Source organism: Coloeus monedula (assembly GCF_965178545.1).
Source record: "Coloeus monedula genome assembly, chromosome: 18".
NCBI classification, from domain to species: Eukaryota; Metazoa; Chordata; class Aves; order Passeriformes; family Corvidae; genus Coloeus; species Coloeus monedula.
In genome coordinates, this window is record NC_138798.1 from 13,486,284 (window position 1) to 13,510,416 (window position 24,133).

Consider the following 24,133-nt stretch of genomic DNA (forward strand, 5'->3'; position numbering starts at 1 on the left):
ACCAAGATCAGCCACGTGGGCTCAGACCAAGGTTTGCTGCTGTCCTGTATCACAACAATCAGACACACAGCTCACCTTGTAAAAAAATCAGACAAAATAAAAAGCTTTTGAGGGAAATCAAGTAAGAAACCCCATTTCCTTGAACCATCCCAGCTGCCCATGGCACATGGAAGGCAAATTCCCCCCCCATTTAACACTGAGCCTCTCCTACCTTATAACCTTGCAGTCCTTGCAAGTCAAATGAAGCTGGAATATATCCCGGCACTCCACACTCTCGATGAGCTGCAATGGAACCTGCAATTAAACACATCCCATTATTTGATTTCAGCAGCAGTAACAGCACTTTCTTTGCATATCTCACAAGGATTTATTGTAGGCTACATGGAGTCTGAAGAGAGGAAAACAACAGAACCCAAGTGGAACCACTTCAGCAGCTGTGGAGTTTGGTACCAGGTATTCATATTCCAGCTCCAGTCCTGTGTAGCCCAAAAGCCTTAAGGGATCCCACGGGAACAGCTGAGAAGGCTGCAGGAAAGGCAGCAGACATCCAAGCTCCTCTCTCATGGAAGCAGCTTTCTCTCTTATAGGTCCAAATTTAGGAATCTTAATATATTTTTAGCTGTTGGTGATCAAAAAGAACCGCCAAGCAAGATCCCCTCAATAGACTGTTGCAGTCTGGATGCTTTTCTATGGCAATATCCCGTATTTCCTCCTCAGGGAAAAACCCTTTGGCCTGTTTAGATCAACACTTGTGATGGAGCAGCCAAATTTAGAGTGGTAATGTTGAATCTTTCACATTAAAGTGCAGTTCTATACACTGCTGTTTCCTGGCATGTTAAACGAACAGCAGGTTGGTCAGAGTATATGCAAATACCTTTAAAGATGAGAAAACCCACAAGATGAAAATATTAATTGTCAGTATTATTTTTAGAACTTTACCTGAGATGAGCAAATGTACATTATTGTCTTAAGTGAACAGAAGTCATAAATAACTGTCTAAATTTAGCTAATACCTGTAATGAACATGAAGCACAAATCTGTTTGAATTGTTTAGCAGATTGTATGGACATTGCACAAGGCAATAAAACCTCTGCCAGCCTTTAGTAACATTCCAATACCCTGACTTTCGCCATCACAGGGCTAAGATCCAGCAGTTTAAGGTCTGGCTTACAAAATCTGGGGATTACAAGATGTGGCTGTAAGAGCCTGCCCTGCCAGGGCCTTTCCATATGCTTGGGCAAGTCCTTGAAGGTCACCTCCAATCAAAGCTCCAGGATAAGGAATCAAGACACCATCTTCTCAGGCACCAGAAAGCTTAAAAAGTACCTGATTTCAGTGGAATGAAAAAAAGGAAATTAACTGAAACCAGCAGGCAAGGAAAAGAGATGTCTCAAAAATACAAACCAGGGGAAAACTTCTTCTGAGCAGGGAGATGCCTGGAGCAAGCTCACGGCAAATGCTGTGCCCAGGAGAGGGATAAGAACTCTGCTGTCTCTGGGGAAGGCAGGCACAGCTCAGGGCAGCACCTCAGACAGAGCCCAGAGGGTTCTCAAATCATTGCCCACATTCACAGCCCCCAGACACAACAGGCAGGGATTTTTTAATGCTCAGCCTTTCCCTTGCCCGTGTCAGACCACAACCAGAGGCAGCTCTGGGCTCTCTAGAGCTGGAGAGCCACCAACCCTCCCCTGTCATGGCCAGCAAGGCTGGGACAGGGGAGTTACTCTGCTCCTTCTGTTGTAACTGGACATTAAATGACAGAAAATCCATGGCAAGAGGGTGTCTGAGCCCGCAGTCCAGTAGTTTGGATTTTCAAATTTGCATTTCAAATAAAGCTGGAACTTGAATTTCTGTCCATGTTTTCAGCACTGGCACTGGTTGAGATCTGTGACAGAATCAGTGACATGAAGGGGGCATGAAATGAGGAATCCCTCCTGTGAGAGAGCCCCTTTGCCCACCCCTGAGCCCTGCCTGACTGTGGGTGACTCCACCAAAGCAGCAGAGGACTGAAATGCAGCACAGACCAGAGCAGGTGCTCTGTTCCACAGCTGATCCTGGTATTTCACCTGCTCATTCCTTCCAAGCCTTCTCCTGCTTGATCCCGGTCTGCCAGGCAGGTAAATTGTCTGATCAATGGACAGGAATGGGGCTCAGATTGGAGAATCTTCCAGTGTGTCTTCATGACTGGACAGCCCCACATACACCTAACAACAATTCTCAGGAGGAATTTCTACATGGAAAGGGTGGTCGAGCACCGGAAGGGGCTGCCCAGGGAGGTTTGGAATCCCCATCCCTGGAGGTGTCCAGGGAAGGACTGGATGTGGCACTCAGAGCTCTGGGCTGGGGACAAGGTGAGGATCAGGCACAGCTTGGACTTGATGGCCTGGGAGGGTTTTTCTAACTTAAATGATTCTGAAATAACGTATTTAAATCTACCACTGAGTTCAATGGCACCAACATGGGAAGTAAGGCATCTTTCCCAGCTAAGAGTCCAGACTAGCTTTTTAAGTCCAGTGCTGCTTTGTCTGTTAACATCTTTTTATTCCCCAAGCCCTGTTTTGTTCTGTTCTTTCCCATGTCCATCTTCATTTAAGCAGTTCTTCACCTTTTCCCTCCTCCTGGCATTGTGCTTGTGGCTCCTCTTCCTCCTGTCCGCACTCTAATGACAAACTAATTCTTCTCCTCCTGCATTATTTTTAATTTCCTTCTTTCAAAGTCACTCCTTGTTCCCTGCCCTTTCCCTGTGCCCTCTGCTCCCCAGCCATCCATTCCCCTCTGACAGCCCACCAGCGATTCCCTCACAATCTGCAGGTTTTTCTTCAGGACAACCTTCCCATTAATCTTTTTAATTTTCCTTCCCACTCATAAAAATCTGTCCTCTGGTCCTCTTGTGTTTTCAACCTCCTTCCTAGCCATTATTCTTCCCCCAGTAAAGCTCTGTGGAATTATCTCCCGTCATTCCCTCCCTCCCTGATAACCTTCCCTTCCCACCATCCTTCAGGCTGCTGCCATCCAACACCCAGAGCCCGTTCCTGGAAGAGCCATCAATTCTATCTGCAGGCACTTCCCTCTAATAATGGCATGGAAACCAGGCAGGGAGAAGCAGTCATTTGTGCTTTTAGAAGAATAAACATGCATTGTTATCTGAGGCAAACTACATCCCATTATAGGGAGTACAGGAGCATCCTGCTCTTGCAGTATCTCCTGACTGTCTCTTATTTAAAATTATCTCATTTTAAATAACAGCAACATTCTACAACTCCAACTTTTTCTTTTTGAGGGGTATTTTTAATGATTTTGACTGGAGATGTCTGTTATCTAAGAGCAGTACAAGATAAATTTAGAGAATTACAGCTCTGTAGTTAGAAACAGCACAAGTTCCATTTTCAGAGCTGAAACAATCACGCCACGGCCCAGTCCGTGCCCACAATTCCCAGTGGGATGCAGTGGATCACAGCCAGACTGCTGTAAGCACGAGTGAGCCTGGGAGCTGGAATTGGGATCTCCTCCTTGTTTTCCCACCTCAGAGCTGGAGTAATGTCAGGGTTATGGTACAGGCTGGTGTCTTTAACAAGCACAAGGCCAAGGCTGGGTGCTGGGTGTCCTGGAGTGTGGCATGAGGTGGCACATGGAGGCACTGAGGGTGCAAGGACAGCTCTGAAGGGCTCCAGGGTGGAGGGAGCTGAATCCCCCCCGAGGTTCATGGAACCCATAAGGAGTGTCTGAAGCAAATTTTTGCTTTTAATTACAGCTGATGACACTTTGGGTTTGTCTCGAAGGCCACCTCTGAGCCCCCTCTGCTCTCACAATTGTGCTCTGAGCGTGACTTTGGGCAGCAGGGCCTGAGGACAAGACAAGGATTATGCCACTCTCCAGCAGAGATGAACCACAACAGCTACAAACATGGGGAGCATCCCAATCCAACCATTTTTCCAAGCAAGGGAAAGCTCACACTAAAACTCACCTCCTCATCAAAGCCTCCCCCATCATGACTTTCTTTTGGTACTGTGGCCAAAATCCATCATTGGGAAGAGATTACATGCAATCCATGCCTTCACAAACTCCACTAAAACGTTAATTCTCCCATCAATGCAATTAGCTTACAGGGAGGAAAGTGATTAGACAGAAACACTCAGCAGCTGCAAAGTTTGACATTTTCTTAAGGAATCAATAGAGATGGGCCTGGGAACCAAACCTCCCCTGTGCACCAAGAGATCCCTGTCGAGTCTGCACTTTTATCCCGTGGATAAATGTAAGTCAACACTCCTGAATGTCATAATCCCCCCAATTTATGCATGGTCTGCGGGACCTTTTGTTTCTGCATTTGAAACACCATGTTCCTATTAGCACTGAGATCTAGGAAATTATCCATGGGAAAGATCTCCACACACAGCCCTTTTCTGCACTGTTGCAATGGGAACATTAGCAACTTTGAATGGATTTCTTTCCCAGCCCAGGTGATCTGGAGCTCTGTGCTGCTCACTGAGGTGTCACAGCACCATTTTCACAGCCAGGGAATTGTAACCAAACAAGAGGGAAAAGCCACAGACCAGGAATGAAGAATTTCCTACAGGTATTTGCTGAACAGCTGAGGTGACTTAAAAACAGCAGGAAAGAATCAAGGTGAATTCAATAAAAAATTACTCAGTGAAGATTTAAGTTAGACAATCACCATCTGATCAAGAATTTTGGTCAACAAATACCAAAAGGATTACTACTCCTAAAATGAACAATTTAAATATGGTTCTTAATTACTGAAGAATGTTTTATCCTTAAAGACATTGCAAGCCCCCTCTGCCCTGGATTTCAGTGGAGTTCACAGTAAGTTATTAGTGACAGTCATATATGGTTACAAAGAATGATTTATATTCTGCTCTACCTCATCCACTGATTGATTATTTCTGGTTAATGATGCTGATGATAATGAGATATCACACAGAATGAGAGGGCAGAACACTGCATATGAAAGTCAGGGAAGCAAAATTAACATGGGAATATTGACAAACTTCTGGGAACTCTTCCCTGAACACAATCAAGGAATGTGATTTCAGAAAACATAAATTCTTGCTACTGATCAAAACTACTGAATTGAAAACCCCTACAAAGTAATATCCCTAATTATCCTAAGGACAAGAAGTGTAGCACATGTACTAAGGCTTCTCTAATAAAGCAGCTCTGTCATTCCCTGGCATTCCTCAGGACAGACTCTTGACTTCCACACTGGAAGTGCCCACAGCTGGTGAGACCGGTCTGTGTGAGTGCTACAGCACTGCCAGGACTGTCCACCACCATTTAACTGTGTCTGTCACCACAGGAGGTGGAGATGGAGCCACTTTAAGGAATGCACACTTGGAATAAAGCTCCTTAAAGAAATGCATTGAAGGTGAGGTCAAGGACTGCACTCAAACCACCCAACATCTGGCACAGATCTTCAGCAGCTGGACCCACTTGCACCTTCTGAAGCTCCAAGCAAGGCACAAATCAAGTTTTAAGTGCTTCAAAGGCCCCTTATTAGGAAGATTGATTATTTCTCCACTGAGCCCATGCAGAGCTCGGGGACAACACGTGGCTGACACAGCCAGCTGTGAAGTGACCACCAGGTTGAGTGATGTGACATTTCCTTATGACACCTGATTTTCAGAGCAGCTGAATCACCCTCTTCAGTGCCTAAATATGCATTTATTGTCCCTGAGAAATGGGATTTGAACATCAGAAAGAGATTTTTCATTATTTAACAGGGGGGATCACCACACTCTTATCCTAAATTCTGTTATTCCCACTGGGATCAGAACACCTGGACAGAACTTACATTCACAACAGATTCCTTGAATTTGATGTGGAGCCTGTAGTTGGAAAGGGCAATGATGGCATCCTCTGCTCGCCCCACGTACTCTGTGCTCTCCCCGTGGAGCTCAATGAACGGCACCTGCAGAAAGGCAACAAAAATCTGATTTCAGAGACCATTTCCCAAAAATCTGCCCCTCCTGCAGCACAAGAAATCAAACAAAGCCTGCTGAGAATTCAGCGCCGTTATTGCTGCTAAGGAGGAACATCAGGTAGGGTTGGCTCAGAGGCTAAGTGCAGCCTTTTTCTTAAATGATCCCTTACTTGATGTTACTTCTCCTGAGTGGTAAGTGCCTGGTCAGGGAAAGCAATGAATTTTTATGAAAAATATCCTCACACTTTGGCAAGCAGGCTGACAAAGCGCTTGATTTATGCTCTCACTCCTTACTTAATGGAGAGTGGCATTTCCATAATGTTATTAAATTTATCCTAAAGTAGGCAAAACATCCAGGATGAATAATGTTCCCTGCTATTTCCCCACTTTCACCCAGCAAGCTCAGGTAACCAGCCTAGACTGGATCCCTAAATGCTACAAAGTTGAGCTCAGTTGGACAAATCAAGCTTTTTGCTCCCAATTTCTCACAGTAAATATGAAAATGCACAACAAGCTGCTGCTTTAGAAAGTCAGAAAACCTGCAGTTCATTACACCACACATGGAAATTGTCACTGGTTAATTATAACGTGACTTAAGCCCAGTTTAGCTGAACTGGGTGGAAAGTGTAAATGCTCAGCTTGAAAGCAAACTGGTTTTACACCAACTTAGCTTGAATCAAATAAAAATATTTTATATTACATTGAAACAAACTCTTCAGTTGATGTAAGAGTGTCTGCATGGAGAGCCAGGCTGGGAGAGCAGGGGGTGCTCACCTGGAGAGGAGAAGGCTCCAGGGAGAGCTCAGAGCCCCTTCCAGTGCCCAGAGGGGATCCAGCGGAGCTGGAGAGGGACTGGGGACAAGGCATGGAGGGACAGGATGGGATATTGGGAAGGAATTTTTCCCTGGGAGGGTGGGCAGGCCCTGGCACAGGGTGCCCAGAGCAGCTGTGGCTGCCCCTGCATCCCTGGCAGTGTCCAAGGTCAGGCTGGACATTGGGGCTTGGAGCAGCCTGGGACAGTGGGAGGTGTCCCTGCCCATGGCAGGGGTGGCACTGGATGGGTTTTAAGGTCCTTTCCAACCCAAACTATTCCATAATTCTGTGGTAAATTATTTGAACTAAACTGATTACAAAAGGAGGTTTGGTAAATGAAGAAATCAAAAAATACCTATTTTTGTGCAACAGAAGACTTTGGGCTTCACGATAACCCGATACAAAGGCAGTGTTTATTCAGCTTAGTGCTGATTTTTCAAAACAACGGAGTTCTAAACAATGGAATAAAACCTGACACTTGATTTTAGTGCGCAGGTAGCAGTGATATTTTTCAGACCCTTGAAGGAATTTCTTTTAATAAAATGCCCAAGTTCTCTGTCCTACCAACAGTACAGGAGTATTTAAGAAGAAAATGAGTTTCTGTGCTAATTGTGAATTAAAATTCTACAGGAGAGGCCCGAGAATCCATAACCAACTGGAGGTAGTATGATTTTTACTGGCAAGGAGCAGTGTGGTCATTACCTGAAGGTTCTCATCCTCTCGGATCAGCTGCTTCCTGGGAAAAATCTGATTAGCCTGGATGCATTCAAGGCTGTGCTGAGTCTCTTCATCCTGAGGAACAAAGTGTGACAGTCACCCACAGCCGTGGCACCCACTGCCACCTTCCCCAACCATCCACAGCCAAGGAAAAGCTCCCACAGGATGAAGTGCCCAGAAAATTCCAGGAGCAGTAAGTCACTAAAGTTTCTAAACTCTCCAACACGAGCCCTCAGACAACAAAGTTGGTATTAGAAACAGGTTTCCTTCCTGCAGCCTGATTAATCAAGTCATTAAAAAGCTGTAAGATTTATAGCAGCATTAGGAAAAAAGCACTATCACTATGCTTAAAACTCAACAACCCCACACATAAACATCTATTCCCTAATGTTCTCCCCATTTTAAACTCTTCTGCTCTGTCACAGACCCTACAAAGCCCCTTTGCTTACCATGACAGGCCCTGGGCAGGAGGAGGAATCCTCGTCTTTACTTGCAATACTTTGAGGCTCTTGGCTTATAAAAATCTAGAAAACCAGAAAAGTATAATGAAACTTCTTTTGGCAAATAAATACAAATTAACTTTTAAAGACTGTGAATGTAGCTGTTAGAAAACTGAGAGCAAACAGTAATTATGAAAAGATGAAATCCACAGAAGCTCCCTCTCCTGAGAGCCAAAATTGTTTCAAAATGTGTCTGGTTCCTTCTGTTCATCCTGAAAAATTAGCTTTGGATGTGCTGCTGGGAGAACACCTGTCTGAAGGCAGCAATTAGACCAGTGTTTATATAATTTAAATTAAAACATGTTCATCTTTCTGGATCCCCTGGAATTTTCTCCCGAGTTGTGTGCAGATAGTGAATCACAAATCTGTGGGTTACAAACCCAAAGGGATCGCTGGGATCATTTAGGCTGATCTGGTATGAAACACAGGGTCTGGATCTTCCTGGAGCAACCTTGTTTCACCTTTGGCATATGAACTGGAATTCTTACTGGGATAAAAATCCTCATTTTACACTCATGACTCTTTTTGGATATCCACGGATACATCCAAATATCCATTTTCCTGCACTGACCTTTCCAAGAGCTCCAGATCACACACTGGGGACTTGCTCTCTCCAAGCAAGGTTGTTGCCTACCCAACAACCCCCCAACCTTTGATAATTCGCAAATTTTCTGGGAATATTAACAGAGGTTTATGCAAATCACCCTATTAGGGACTTAATGACTGAAGTGACTTCAGGAGTCACAATTTGATTTTGAAATCCAGGAAGGTTCTTCTCTTTTCTGCTCAACCAGGAGTCACTCAGGTATTTTATGGGGTTTGCAGACTATGGCACATAAAAGTTCCAAATGAAAATACATCACACGAGTCCAGCCAGTTCTCAGTTCATATCTCTCTTTACTTATAAATATATTTCAGATTATCAGTGTTGAGGCTGACAGAGAAAACCACTTCAATCCATCAGCTCACAGCACAGCAGCATTGCAGGGAGCCCTGAACAAATCCTGTGCTTTGTATGGAATATGGACAGAGGGAAAAGGAGCAGCAGATGCACATTGAGGATGTGCACATACGTGTGTTTGTGAATGTATTTATACAAAAGGAGGATATTATGAGCAAAATTGAGCTCAAACTGCCATGAATTCACTAAAAATTAATGCAAAAAGTAGATATTAAATCCTGTGAGAGCTGGAGAAGGATTTGGGACAGGACACAGGGAATGGCTTCCCAGTGCCAGAGGGCAGGGCTGGATGGGATATTGGGAAGGAATTGTTCCCTGGGAGGGTGGGCAGGCCCTGGCACAGGGTGCCCAGAGCAGCTGGGGCTGCCCCTGGATCCCTGGCAGTGCCCAAGGCCAGGCTGGACATTGGGGCTTGGAGCAGCCTGGGACAGTGGGAGGTGTCCCTGCCCATGGCAGGGGGTGGAACTGGATGGGTTTTGAGGTCCCTTCCCACCCAAACCATTCTGGGATCCTATGATATAAAAAATACCTTGTTATTTCAAGGAACTCCTTCAGCTTCACACACAATTATCAAAGAAACACCAACTTAATTAAAAAATTTGGCTTTATTACAAATTTGAAGCTTGCTTAATATCTCTGAGGAAAAGTTTTAATTTAATGGGCACTATGCTGGAAAAAAAATTCTTTTATACTTCAGTTTGATTAGATATATGTAATTTATAAGTTTATTATATAACCACCTACATATTAATAAAGCCAGCATTAACTTAGAAAATTGGGTCTTTTTAAATATCTTACAGCTGTGTTCCTACAATCCAGCAGAAACCTCCAGCAGAGACTACCCAAAGTACCAAGTTTCAGTCTAACTCCTGCATTCAGTGCAGAACAGTTTCTACTGTAACAGTGGGGCTTTTTCCATGAATGCAAGAATCTTCCTTTTTAAGGCGAATTTTGGGAAAGCTGTGTGGAAAAAAATCTGCCTGTTTCAGTTTGCATCAGGATTATCAGACCCAAAGGGTGATGCTGCCAAGATAAATGGCACAAGAAGTTATAGGACTGGTTCTAAAGCAAACACTTTGCTCTGGCTGCTGCTGGGCATCAGTGAAACGCTTCAGCGACTTCCCTGCCACCAAAGGAGTTCTGAAAATTGCTGACAGAAACAGCAAAAAGGCTCAATTGTTACAATGAGGCTCTCTGGGCTGATGGGCAGTGAATACTCTGAAAGAAATCATTCCTTTCCCATCAAGTCAATGAGCTGATCCTGCTCCCTCCAGCAGCTCAAGGTCACTGGGCTGAGCACACGGGAGAGGAACAGCTCTGGGAGCAGGGATGGACCAAACACTGCTCAGGGACAGCCCAAACCACACCTGAACTGACATTTCCTTCTATCCCAAAGCTTTCTAACCCATTTCCAGCTCACCAAACTCTTCCCATGGGAACAGAAGGAGGATCCCAGTGACTGTTGACACCTCATAAGGGGATTTCTGGCTTTAGAAGCCTTGGAAGTGAGAGCAGAACGTTCCTCATATCATCAGCTCCACCAAGCACTCCTGAACTGTCCCCACCATAATTCCCCACTGTGCTGCTCCAAGGGACAGCTTGGGACAAAGCCAGCCCAGCACCAAGTGGCTGCACAAACCCATTCTCAAGTTGACCCACAGCAGTTTTAGGATTAGCTGCAGAATGGAAGGAGAATTCTCCTTGTGTTTAACTGCAGCTCTGCCCTGACAGTAAAACCCATTTTCCAGAAATGAAATGGAAAGGTACAAACAGAGCTCAGATAAAAAAACCTGGCCAGGAAAGCAGCCTTAAATTCAGGCTCCTCCTTATCAACAGGATCACATAAAAATAGCAGCCAGCTGATACACTGAGCAATGAAACGTGGTTTTATTGCTACCAACAATACTGGGTTTGGTCAGGACTGAGGCCAAAAAAAGGTGATGTTATCAATTTACTGTCTGCCCTTTTACCTGCAATTCCATGTGTGTTAAATTACATCAAAAAGTAGATTGGTCTTGTTAATTCTCCATCCTTATGTTCTGCTTGAAAGGATAAATGATGAGCAAAGGTTGTAACCTCAGACTCTGTTCAGCCTCTATGGGAACATCTTAATTACCTTTTGTTTCAGATGTGCCTTCTGGTTTAAATTATGTACATAATTAAGAGTAGCAATAACCATCTGTTTGCCAGTGATTCTAAACAAAAAAGATTAGATAAATAAAGGATCGTTTAAATTCACATATATTTAAATGCACTTGGACTTCGAGCAAGGAGAACTGGAGGAAGAAAAGGAAAGAGGAAGAATCCAAGCATTTCACTTTGTTCCCTTACCTTACCCATCCAGAATGAATTCCATTTATTTTAATATCAAAATCAAATTGAGCTGCCCCCTGAGCTGTTTACATCCTGTGGCACAGTTACCCTCTGAGTCTGAGTTTGGAATCCAAATTTTTTGGCAAAGGACCATTAGAAAATTTGAGATTTAAACATTCAGGAATGCGCTGTACCTCGAGCAAAAGATGCTTCTGCTGCAAACTGAGAACACTTCTCCCCCTTTGGCAGGTGGAAGGAAATTTCTGAGATAAGGATAAACACTCAGTTTCCCTCGTTTCAATCCCTGACAGGGAGGTTTCTCCTCTTTCCTGGCACCGCAGGCTGCAGTAACTGAGTAACTTTCACCAGGATTTACTGGGAGAGCAGCTGACAACACGAATATTTGCACATTATTCAGGAATAGGAGCAAGACAAAGAATCATGTTTGAAGATTGAGCACAACTAAGAGTCAGGAGCCTTTTTTTTTAATAATTAAAGGTTGCAAACTCCAACTCAGCGAAATACAAATTTTTGTCTAAGATCCTGGAAAACTCTTAATTAAATAAATTAAGAGAATAATCAATGATAAGCACAGAATCCATGAACAAGCAGCTTATTTTATCAAAATAATGCAATTCTTACCACAGAATGAGAGAATAAACAGTCCTCTCTTGTCCCAGAAAGTTCCAACTGTTCTATTCTGATACTTCACATTGGCAGCTGCAAATAAAAAGGCAATACCTTAAAACATGAATTTTCCCTTGAAAAAATCCACTTCTGAACCAGCAGCCTAGACAGGACACTCCACTGGTACAGGAGTCTGGACTGATTCAAAAGGAAAAAGAGAAAGTCTGAGTGCTTTGTAGTTGTAACAAGAGAGAGAATTCTAGGACTGGATTCCGATGGATACATGTGGATAAGGAGCAGTTCTGAAATCGTGGCCACAAAGCAATTCAGAATTTTCATAAATGAGTGAACAAAACCTAAATTACTTCACAATACGAGCTACAAGAGAGAGTTTTATAGAAGATCCAACTGGATTTATATTGATCTTCAAAGTGGTTTAAATTTTACACTGCAATTGGCATTTTTGGCCCCAAGAAAGCCAATGAAGACCCCCAAACAGGGGTTGTTGCCCCTGTGCTTTGGTCCAATGGTGCAAAAATCCCAGGAAGCAGCAATGCTCATGAGGCCACTCCTGCCAAGCCCTATCCCTTGGATTTTCAAGTGCTGTACAAACACTTATTGCCTCAAAAATGAGGTATTGTGCCAGAAATATACATTTGTCAAAAACGATGTGGAGAAAATATCTGATCTGCTTCATTCCCACAGTCACTCCAACAGGACCAACAGATGTCTCCTGTGGCACCACAATGACTCCCGGGACAAAAAGTTTCACACTAAAATACCCAAACCCTAAAATTACAGTTCCAGACTAACCCAAACCATTCCTAGAGCACACGAGCAGCCAAACTGATGGGATACCACTCCCTTGTATCCAAAGATTTGCTTTTCACAGTAACTTGGATACTCTCCCAGTAGCACACTGCATGTGGATGTGCCTGGAAAGTCCAATTTCTCCACCATATAATTCTGCTGCTGGAAACAGTTTGCCTGGACTTTGATGTGCCACAACTATGGATAATTTTCATATTCTGGTAAATGAAATAAAATATTTCTGTATTTTGCATTCATTGTGTCCTTTAGTTTATGGCTTATAACAGGGAAAATAAGTAATAGTCAGAAAAAGGAGATATAATTTTAGGACTGACGCAGTAGAAAGAAACAGTTTAAGAAGTTGTGCATCAAACATGGTGCATTTAAAAGAGTTGTGCCCCAAGCCCAGCATCGCCAGCTGGGTGAGGGAGGGGATTGTCCTGCTTTGCTCTGGGGTGGCCTCTCCTCGAGTGCTGGGGACAGTTTTGGGCACCAAAGGAGGGGCACAGGGATGGAAAAGGGTCTGGAGGGGCTGAGGGCAGAGGACACTGAGCTCAGACCTCACCAGGGGCTGCAGCTCCTCCCAAGGGGCAGCCTCCAATCTCTGCTCCCTGGGCCAGGGACAGCAGCCAGGGAACGGCTGGAGCTGGGCCAGGGCAGGCTCAGGCTGCAGAGCAGGGAAAGGTTCTTCCCCCAGAGGCTGCTGGGCACTGCCCAGGCTCCCCAGGGAATGGGCACGGCCCCGAGGCTGCCAGAGCTCCAGGAGCGTTTGGGCAGCGCTGCCAGGGATGCCCAGGCTGGGGTTGTTGGGGTGTCTGGGCAGGGCCAGGAGCGGGGCTGGGTGGTTCCTGTGGGTCCCTTCCCATGCAGCATTTCCATGATTCTAATACAAGTTTAGATGCACCAGAGGACTTCTACCATCTCCCACGATGGACACTTTAGGGAATCTCAGTATTTACACAACAGGGACATGAGGATGTGCTCTAACAGAAAGGCCCTGTGTTGACACCAGCTGTCCAAGACCTCAGCTAAACTTTGATTTACCGCTTTATAAAACAGTTTCTAAAAGCAACATTTCATTACCTGCAACAGAGGTCAACTTTGTTTTCGTTTATAAAAAATCCCTCTCAGCCAACAAGCCAAACACCAATCCCAATAACTTTATGGGTCGATAATCAGCCCCAGCACCCAGATGGAAACGGGCACAGTTTGACTGTGAGGTACCAGCTTGATCCTGCAACAAGTTCAACTTCACAGCTGCCTGTTGATACAAAGTCACCTTTCAGGGGAATACGGAGCAGGTTTATTAAACACACCAAAAAAAGCTATGAAGGCAGGCTATACAATTCTAGAATGACTCTTCCGAGACAGTTTTCTGGCCAGGTATTTGCTTTTCAAAAGGCAAGATACACATTTCGGGTGCAGGAACTGGACTGATTCTGTGTGGTTTCAGCCCAAACGAACAAAAAGAAACAAACTCTTCACAAAATCTGCAACAAGCATTTTATTGATTTTAATGAGGCTTGGAAGAAGCCACCAAATCTCAAGAGTTTTGTCAAGAAGTTTAAAAACAGGAGAAAAATGTTCCAGTATAAGCATTAATAATTCCGCTTTATTCCTGCCAGAGCTTGGCAAACACCCCCTGACACGCTCATCAGCATTCCTGCTGCAAGGCTGCTGGGCTCTGATAAGCACCTCCAATGTTATCACTTCCTAAGTCAACAACTTCTGCCAAAATAAGGGGAAAAAAGCTGCCTGTAAGAAGAAATGCAGCTATGAGTTCTACTGCCCCTCTCCAAAACACTAATTCCTGATGGGAACAGTCCCAGGTCAGGGGGAGATGTTTAATTAACACATTCCAGAGAGCTGCCCCTCAGGAGAGGGATGCAGCCACCCCTTCCAGGGGCTCCCACCACCTCCTCTGCAGCACCTTGGCTGTGTGAGCCACAGAGAAGGGATTCAGCACCATCAGGAAAGCCAAGGGTAGGAGATCAGTAAATCCTAAGTCAAAGATAGTCAATATTTTAAAGAAGAGGCTTTGCAGCACCTTTATTGGATTGTCACATTCTCAGAGCTGGTTTGGTTTATCACAGAATGGTTTGGGTGGGGAGGGACATTAAAACCCACCCAGTGTCACCCCCTGCCATCCACTAGCCCAGGCTGCTCCAAGCCTGGCCCTGGGCACTGCCAGGGATCCAGGGGCAGCCACAGCTGCTCTGGGCACCCTGTGCCAGGGCCTGCCCACCCTCCCAGGGAACAATTCCTTCCCAATATCCCATCCAGCCCTGCCCTCTGGCACTGGGAAGCCATTCCCTGTGTCCTGTCCCTCCATGCCTTGTTCCCAGTCCCTCTCCAGCTCTCCTGGAGCCCCTTTAGGCCCTGCCAGGGGCTCTGAGCTCTCCCTGGAGCCTTCTCCTCTCCAGGTGAGCACCCCCAGCTCTCCCAGCCTGGCTCCAGAGCAGAGGGGCTCCAGCCCTGGAGCATCTCCATGGCCTCCTCTGGACTCCTCCAGCAGCTCCAGGTCCCTCCTGTGCTGGGCCCCAGGGCTGGGGCAGCTCTGCAGGTGGGGAATCACCTGGGCAGGGCAGAATGCCCTCCCCTGGTTCCAGCATAGGTGCCCAAGGGCATCCTGTCACTGCCCAACCCAGCCATGCCACAAGTGACTCTGCCATAGGGCTCCAGTACTGAAGGGGATGGGAACACTTCACTTTTCCTTTGAATCATCTTCTAAGATCCTGCTCTGGAGCCTATTTTGGGAACTTGGGCATTGGGTGAACACTCAGCACAAAGGTCTTGCCTCCAGTTTTTTTCTTGGAAGATGTTACGGACAAGTAGAGTAGTTGCATTGTATATCAATGATACAGTGAAACACAAGTAATAATACAGCTGGGAGGGGGAAATTCCAAATAATGGTTTCCAAGTTGTAATACTTTTATCCCTGGCCATACTCTAACCCCTGGAATTCCAAGGGCAACCCAATCCAACATCAAAGTCAGCCCTACTCTGAGCAGCGCTGGACTACAGGAACTCCAAAATCTAAATTATACAAGCCTGTGACAGTGTTTTTCTTGACATTTATTTTAATAAAACATTGGCAAATAGCTAGGAAAAGCACTCTGGAGAAGTTTCAATCAACATGTTTGTTTAATTAGGTGATTGGAAAGTTGTCTCTACAGTTTCTTTGCTGAAAGGCTCCATCAGCCAAAGCAGGAGAGCCATGATTTGATAAGCATGGAAATGGCACAGAGGAAAAATAACTTGGGAGAAAAACAAATCCAGATTTTCTCTAGCTGCAAGTTATCTTCATAAAGATGTAAACAAACACAACCAAATGAAGCTTTTTTCCTGCTGACTATTTTGAAGATATATTTCCCCCCCCCTTTGCCGAAATACGGCATTTCCACACCAGTTGTGCCACACCATGTCACAACCTAACATTATGCAAGTGTGGTTTTTAATGAGAAGTTCTGCATTCCTGTTTACATTTCAAACTTCCCAATATCGCTGTTCCCATATACCCAACCTCTGCCATGAGGGGACCTTCTCTTGCACGGGATTACCACACACACCCCCATTTATTTCATCACCTCTGCGTTTGGCTGCTCTCTGCTCACTTTAGCTCACAGGTTGTTCTTCTCCTACCCTCTCCTTTTTCTGTTCTTCCTGGTGGATTTTAGCTTCCTTTCCCTACTATTTTTACACTGTTCTTAGTGTGCTCAGGAGCAGGAACACAGTGCTTCCATCAGCTGCCCACCAGCTGGGGGATGTGGTCAGCTGGTGGCTGTGGAAACCACAGAGGGATGGGAGCACTGGGAAGGCAGCTGCTCCTGAGGCTGGATGGGGCAAGGCTGCTCCTTAATAGAAAGTTTTAAAACATGCACACAGAGAAGAAGGAATGCTGATCTTCAGGGAGGCATTTTCTGGTTTCTACTGCCACGTGTCACAGTATCTTTAAGGCTGGAAAAGATCTTTAAGGCCATTGACCTGGCACCACCGTGTTCACCACTGACCCATGTCCCCAAGGGCCACATCCACAGAGCTGTTAAATCTGTCCAGGGCAGCTGTGCCAGTGCCTGACCAGCCTTTCCACGAAGATGTGTTCCCTAACATCCCATCTTAACCTTCCCTGGTGGAACCTGAGGCCTTTCCCTCTCATCCCATCCCTTTTTCCCTGGGAGCAGAGCCCGACCCCCCCCGGCTGCCCCCTCCTGTCAGGGAGTTGTGCAGAGCCACGAGGTCCCCCCTGAGCCTCTTCCCCAGGCTGAACAACCCCAGTTCTCCCCATCTTGTCAATCATGCACCTCCCTGGCTGAAATGACATCACTCCCAGCTGGAAAGCAGCTGGATATGAAGGTGTGCACACAGCAACAGTGAAATACCTGACAGGGACAGCCACACGGAACATCCCACGTTCCCACAGCAAGGATGGGAACTGTCCTGCATCAGAGCATTTTGAAAAGATCTCCTTCCACTTTCTGTTCTCTCTGCTTTTATGAGTGACAAATAAAATTAATTATAAGAGACCAAAGCATCAAAAAAGTTTTGTCAACATCTGTCACTGCACTGACTCATCCACTAATGGCAGGTTGGCATTCGGGCTTCCTTCATCTTCCCACTCGGAAGAGGCATTAATCTGCTTTTAAAGCAGTTTGATTAAGCTGATTATCTTTGCATATTTGTTAAAGATCACTTCTTGCACTCTTCAGAAATTAAATGCAGAAGCAACAGTTCAAAGTTAAAACAAAAAAAACCAGCTTGAAAGAAAAGCAGATTTTGAAATGGCTGAGGAAGGCAGGAGGCAAGGCAGGAGAAGCATTTCTGGGGGTCTGAGAGCAAAGGATAGTACAGAAAAAATTGATTTTGCATTAAGAAAGGTCCATTTTTTCCATAATTGATGTCAAAAATAAAAATCAATATTTAGCTGGGATAACAGTATTAATTATTCCAAAAATAAGAGGCTTTTTAGGAAAGTGCTCCTGAATAAAAGACTCTACATCAGTATTTTCCTTCACTGACCCCAAAACAACCCAGGTCAAAAGACCACAGCAAGCTTGAAGGCAAAAACCACAACAAAATGTCACTTTTTCTGACAAAATTTCAGGCTCTCTTTTCTTTTAATTCCTCTTTCATTTGGATAAAACCCTGGGATCCAGAGGCTGCAATTATTCATACATAAGCCAGGATACAATTTACCCATCAGAGATCTTCTGTACTGTGTCTATAATTTTCCTTTTAGTTCAGTTATTCCATATTCCTCAGTTTTATGTGCATGACAGATGAGGAACAGCTACCAAGGACCAACGAGCTACGCAGATTGGTCTGAACTGTGGAGAGACCTGGAAGGATGGGATCTGAATCCAGGATCTGGATTTTTAGTGTGGAAGCTGACAGGACATGGACCCAGTGGATTTGTGGAGGTTCTAAGCTCGAAAGGTGACCAGGTGTGCTGGGAAGGGGATTTATGTCAACAGGTAACCAAAGAGCCATGAAATGTAGGGCAGTATTAGACTGGAATTATGAAACAAACAGCAAGGTTAGAGCAGGCAGCAAAAGTTTCCATTTGAAAAGGCATAATGGAGAAAGAAGGGAATAATTTGCTCCTCACAGTTCCCATTTTTCCATTAAAGGTCCTCACAGCCCATTTGCCATGAGTCACATTCCCTCCCCTCTTTCTGCCTTTCTAGAAGAAAGGCAGCAAACAAGGAGAAGTGGCTGTTAATCAAAGTCTCCAAGGTTTTACTCATCCCCCCAAAACACTTCAGCATCTCCCTTCCCTCCTCCAGTCACATCTTGCTTCAGCTCAGACCTTCCTGTAAGTGCCTGAGCAGAGGGAAGGGGCAGAGGGAAGTGCTGTTCCCAAAGGAGCATCCCACACTGCCCAGGACAGCTCCTCACCTGCTGGGATCTACTGACAGCAAAGGCAGCACTACAGACACTGACAAGTAATTTAGAAAAAGAAACAAAGTTTTTAAAATACAAAGAATCATGAAGCAAATGTGATTTGAAGGTTCCTCTGGAGTTTCAAGATGCACTCCCATGAGACTTTTCTCCCACACTGAACTTCCTCAGGACAACACCGGCAGACAGAGCCCTCAGCTCCTCAGTTGACCTCATTTTCACCACACTTTTCCTGGCATAAAAACTATGAAAATCTATTTAACAAAACACCACTGGATGCTTTTGTCGTAAGACAACTTTCTTGAAATAGCAAATTCCTGTTACTAATAATCTATTAATGCTTTGAGAAATAAATGCCTAAGTTATTATAAGGTGTAATAACAAGGAGGCCCGACAATCATGGAATGGTTTGGGTGGGAAGGGACCTTAAAGCCCATCCAGTGCCACCCCTGGCACCTTCCACTGTCCCAGGCTGCTCCAAGCCCCAATGTCCAGCCTGGCCTTGGACACTGCCAGGGATCCAGGGGCAGCCACAGCTGCTCTGGGAATTCCATCCCAGCCCCTCCCCACCCTCCCAGGGAACAATTCCTTCCCAATATCCCATCCAGCCCTGACCTCTGGCACTGGGAAGCCATTCCCTGTGTCCTGTCCCTCCATACTCCTTACAAAACCCCTTCTCCATCGCTGCTGTGCTGCACAGCCCAGAACAGGCAGGACACAAATTCTGTTTGCTGGTATCAAGGCCTATAATGAGACATCCCTTTCTCTGCTTGCACACCCTGCACAATGTAAAGCTTTAATCCATTAATTCTTCAATTGCATTGAAAAGACAGGACTGTCAAGGAGGCCATGGAAGATCCACACACCCACCCTCCCCAGCTGCATCGAGGATGGAGGCCATTGGGAGGCTCCGTGTTCCAGGACTCACACTGGATCATCTTACATGACTGGGAAAGTTAATATTTCAACCTAACACCAGCACTTGGTAAAATTGTGGCACACTCCAAAAAAGCCTTTTTTGATGTGGTATTAAGGTGGTTTTGCTTTAAAACAGACTATGCTATTCCCTGAAGCATGGTGAGCCAGCAGAAAGAGTGCTGCTCCCATACTCCTCCCAAACAAAACATTCCCCTTCTTTATTTTACACCAGCTCTGGCATTTCAGACCCATCATGGCATATTCCAACTCCTCGGTACAAGGCAAAACTAACCCAGAGAGCAGATTACAGAACCACCACTCTACAGTAGATGTTGTTTGCTTCTAGAGCAGCACAGCCTGAAAAACTGTAGGACATTTCAGATTTATAGAATTTGAGGCAGAATCACTTCAGCTCCTGCAGAAATGACATTTCTTTACAGAACTAATCAATTAACTCGTTCGTCTCTTAACCTGCTCAATTCTTTGAGAAATATTCAAGTAGTTTTTCAGTTTGAATGGCAGAGTTTACAGTTCAGACACTAAGCACCCTCCCAAAACCCTGATCCACTTTAGAGCTGTCAAGCACACGACTGCATTCTGTACTGAAGGGAATTGAAGGGGCTTTTAGGAGTAATTCACGTATTCTGTGAACCTGAGGATGAAGAGCCCTTCCCTTCAAAGTCTCTTCAATTACCATGGCAGAGCACAAGTATGTTTGATCACAGCATTATTTACAGTATAAAGTAGTAATTAGCTCTATCCAAGAAAAGCCTTGAGTTCAGGTATTCCCTTATTAAGCCATGCAAAACAATCCTGAAAGGAATCAAATAACCATACTGAAAGAGCTGACCCAAGGTGAGAGCCAGCTTTATTCAGCTACAAGAGATCCCTTTTGACAAACTGACCCCCTAAATTCCGCATTTCAGGAGCTAATCAAGGATGAGAGTAGCTTTTCTAGGCTCACAAAAAGCTGTTTCCTAGAGAGCAGTCCACACACTTGTTTGGGCATCACCCACGAAGCTGTCAAGACACCAAGAGCACTCACCGTTCACCAGGCGCTCTGTGTGTGCAAATACTGCAAAAGTCAAATTTGGAGGAGATAAAGCCAAGTGTGCTTGTCCATGATAAGGGGACCAGCAAGAGCTGGGTCAGGAAACCCCAGCAGCTCAAGGGACTGCACAGAGCTTTATGCTGGCTCCTGTTTACCCAGCAAGTTCCAGCCAGACCCAAGATTTACCAGAAGAGGGTTCTGCCCTCCCTGCACTTGAGCAGCAACTCCTTCCAGGGAGAACAGCCAGGCATTTCCACCAGCCCACTGCCAGTTTCAGCTTCTCCAAACTTTCAGCAGTTTCCTACCAAGTTACCTACAGAGGGAGAAGATTCCCAGTGACGTTGCCCTCAGCCAGGCAGAGCAGGGAAGAGCTCTGCCTCCCTACAGGAATTAAGACACACACAGGACTCGAATGCTTCCCCTGTTAAATCCTGCATTTAGATCACAAGGGACAAACTGGTTTGGATAATCTACCAGCACACTGCCTCCAGGAAAGCTGCTGCTTCCTGGCCTTTCCCTGGTCAGCTGATTCACAGAACCATGGAATGGTTTGGGCTGAAAGGGTCCTTAAAGCTCATCCAGTTCCACCCCCCGCCATGGGCAGAGACACCTTCTGCTATCCCAGGTTTCTCCAAGCCCCGTCCAACCTGGCCTTGGAAGTCCTCAGTTCACTAAAGCAAAAAGAAAAAGCAGGAAAAGCAAATACTTTCCCTCCTGTAGTTAAACTGCCTCAGTATCTTCCAAGTATTAAGACAGTTGGTTATGCCTATCTTTTTCCACTTGTGGAAAGTCACAGTTAATTTCAGAAGCAGGAAATGTAACAGCAAAACACTACTTTCCATTCACGAGTTGCACTTAAATAAGAGCTGGAGATGGACCTCAACTCAAACAAACAGCAGGCAAAGAAAAAGAATTTTAAAGAGGGTCCTGCCCATGAAGGCACACGGAAAAGGGACACGGAGCTGTCTGAGTAGCCAGCTTTAGTGAGGAGCAGTGAAACTGCATCTCACCAAGAGCCTCAGCAGAGCAGCCACAAGGGATTGAAGCACCACAGCCCTTTGATGTGGGAGGCAGGAGGCCCATGGAGGAGTCTTGCAGCTCCTGTGATCGCCTCAAGAAATGTTTTAATGGGCTTCAATTTCCGTAGCTGGTTTGGAAGATCAATTACACACATTAGCAGTATCTGGTGTGAAGTGCAAAGGTCTTTAATAGAGCAGTTAATTTTGTCACACTGCATCTGTATTCCTCTAGAGACACAACAGTGCTGCTTCAGAACCAGCTGACTCTAATGCAATAGTTAGACCAATAGTCCTCCATCAACTAAATCAAGGTAGATGCTCTGCAATCTTCAAATCTTGAATGTGTCAAGGACAAGAACAACTACAATTTCTAAAGTCACGTCTCCAGATTGCCCAGGGAGGCTGAGTTCAGTCAGGACAAGCCCCCAAAATGTTTTCTCCACAACAACTTCCATAATACTGAAAGCATACAGGCTTGTTCCCTTACACCAAAGTTGCACAGCCCTTCAGTGCCAGGAAGGAATTTACTTGGATTAACAGAATATGCTTATTCTATAAACTAAACAGCACGAAGCCAAAGTTAAATATATTTAGGCATTTCAGAGACACCAAGAAGGGTTTGTGGTTGCTTGAGGCACAGATGTGTATCAAAACACAGAGTTTCAGCTAGAATTGAGTTCTGCAAGAGACTGCAGCTCTGCTAGAGAAACAAGGCTTGAACAGGTCTCCAGTTAATAGCCACAGTCTCTCCCTTCTCCTATTTAAAGTAAAAATCCACTGAAGTTCAAGCTTCCATAGGATACCAGCAGATACTTGGTTGATGTGGAAAACTGAATTAATTCTATAAGGTACCTGCATCTCCTTTGGTCAATCTTGCAATCCAAACAGCGATTCCAACAGGAATGAGTTTCTCCATGGAACAGGAAGATGTCCCTTCCTACCTGCTCACTTAAACCAGACCACAACAAGCTGTCTACAGCAGATCAGTTTTTACCTAAAAGAGATATTCCTCCAGTATCCTATTTTATACTAAATGACCTTTTCAAAAGCACAACAAATTAGTATATACAGACACTTATTTAAAACCTCTCTCACTTATTTTCCCTAAAGAAACTCATTCCTTTTGGTAGATACAACAAACCCTGAGAAGGAAGAATAACAGTACAAAGAATGTAAGTAGTCATTTAAGTGTTTTATCCTTTAGAGAACATTCACTCCTTCCCTGTGTGACTCAAAACAAACCTAATTTACTAAGAAAGACTTGGTTGCAATTAAGAGATAAATCATCATTTTAAAGAAACAAAGGTTTGGGCTCTTCAGCACATTACCCAAACACAACACATCCACATCTCTCCCATAGGCACTGCAGAAGTCAGTGCAGTTCACAGCTCACTCTGTTATTGATGCATCAGGGAAGGTAATTTTCATTTAATTCCAGATTTAAAAAAATATGTATGTCAGGAGACTGCCGTTATCCACTTCAATTTTTGCATTTCAATCATTATCAGCCAGCAGGACTTAACCCTCCTTTAAAGAATAGAAAGATTAATAACCATCCTTACAGTGAATTTACCATGTCCCCTTTAAGTTGCACTTTATAAAAACATACCAGAGCACGTGTGTATTAATCCACGAGCTTTCCTAAAGATGTGAAAATAGCACAAGTCACATTTGTAACACTACAGCTCTTACCTGTGACTTTCAGATCTCAAGCTTCAATTAAATACACAAAAGTAGCACTCCACAGTAAAAATTAAGACCAACTAAATCCATTTTTGGTCTCTATCATTCCATTTGAAGCACCCTCTGGTAACCACCTGAGCAGCAAAAGCAAGCCTATATTTACTGAACATGAACTCTGAGAAGTCTGCATTAAACCCATGAGGGTAAAATATTCAAGGTGCATTTGCTTGAAGTGAAAAGGTAAATCTGGCAAATTTTGGTAAAAAAAAATTAGATACAACATAGATAAGGAGCAATAAACTTTGGGGTTTCCTCTGATGAAATTAAATGGCAAAACCCCCTGACCTCAGCTGACACCCTGGGTCGAGCTGCACACATGGGACTGAGCTGCTGAAAATGTACAAACACAACTCTGAGCCTCCGTTTGCTCAGGTACTCAAGGACCTCCTTAAACATCTTATGAGGTGCTATCCCTGGTCAAAATCCAACACAAGAGAGGGCAGGAATTTCTTCCCTTCCTGTAACTCTCCAGGCTGCCTGCAGGAACACTTGCCCTCAGATCCAGGGGGACAGAACTTCCCAGAAAGCTTTCCTTTGAGAGACACGCAAATTCCCCACCAGATTCCTGTCACAGAAATGAAGTTTAATATCTAATTACAAAACAAACCAAAGTTGCTTCTGCCCCTTTGAGTGCAAATTGGAAGGTACAAAGAACCAAGATCAATACACATGCAAAAAAATCCAGAACAATTTGGGATGAGTGGGAGAACAGCACACCAGGGAGTGCAAGCCCCCACTGGCACAGTTCCATTACATCAAGCTGCTCTTTGGACTCATCCAGCTGAGGTTTGAGGATCACCAGGCATATCCTTTCTAGACAATCAA

At 44.8% G+C, this 24,133-nt stretch overlaps 1 protein-coding gene across 8 annotated transcripts in view; it reads right to left on the minus strand.

The window, feature by feature from the left end:
• The window catches only part of MTMR3 (myotubularin related protein 3), a 74,643-nt gene that overhangs the window by 30,901 nt on the left and 19,609 nt on the right, over positions 1-24,133 (minus strand). For 6 of the 8 annotated variants that reach the window (XM_082293318.1, XM_082293320.1, XM_082293319.1 and 3 more), the window contains 4 exons: positions 7,918-7,992; positions 7,454-7,543; positions 5,810-5,926; positions 212-294 (listed from right to left, as the gene is read on the minus strand). In XM_082293318.1, the coding sequence (XP_082149444.1) occupies positions 212-294; positions 5,810-5,926; positions 7,454-7,543; positions 7,918-7,920 (293 nt within the window). In that variant the 5' untranslated portion in view covers positions 7,921-7,992. Of the gene's footprint in view, positions 1-211; positions 295-5,809; positions 5,927-7,453; positions 7,544-7,917; positions 7,993-11,884; positions 11,963-24,133 lie in introns of all 8 variants that reach the window. The other 2 variants (XM_082293317.1, XM_082293316.1) reach the window with 1 other exon arrangement.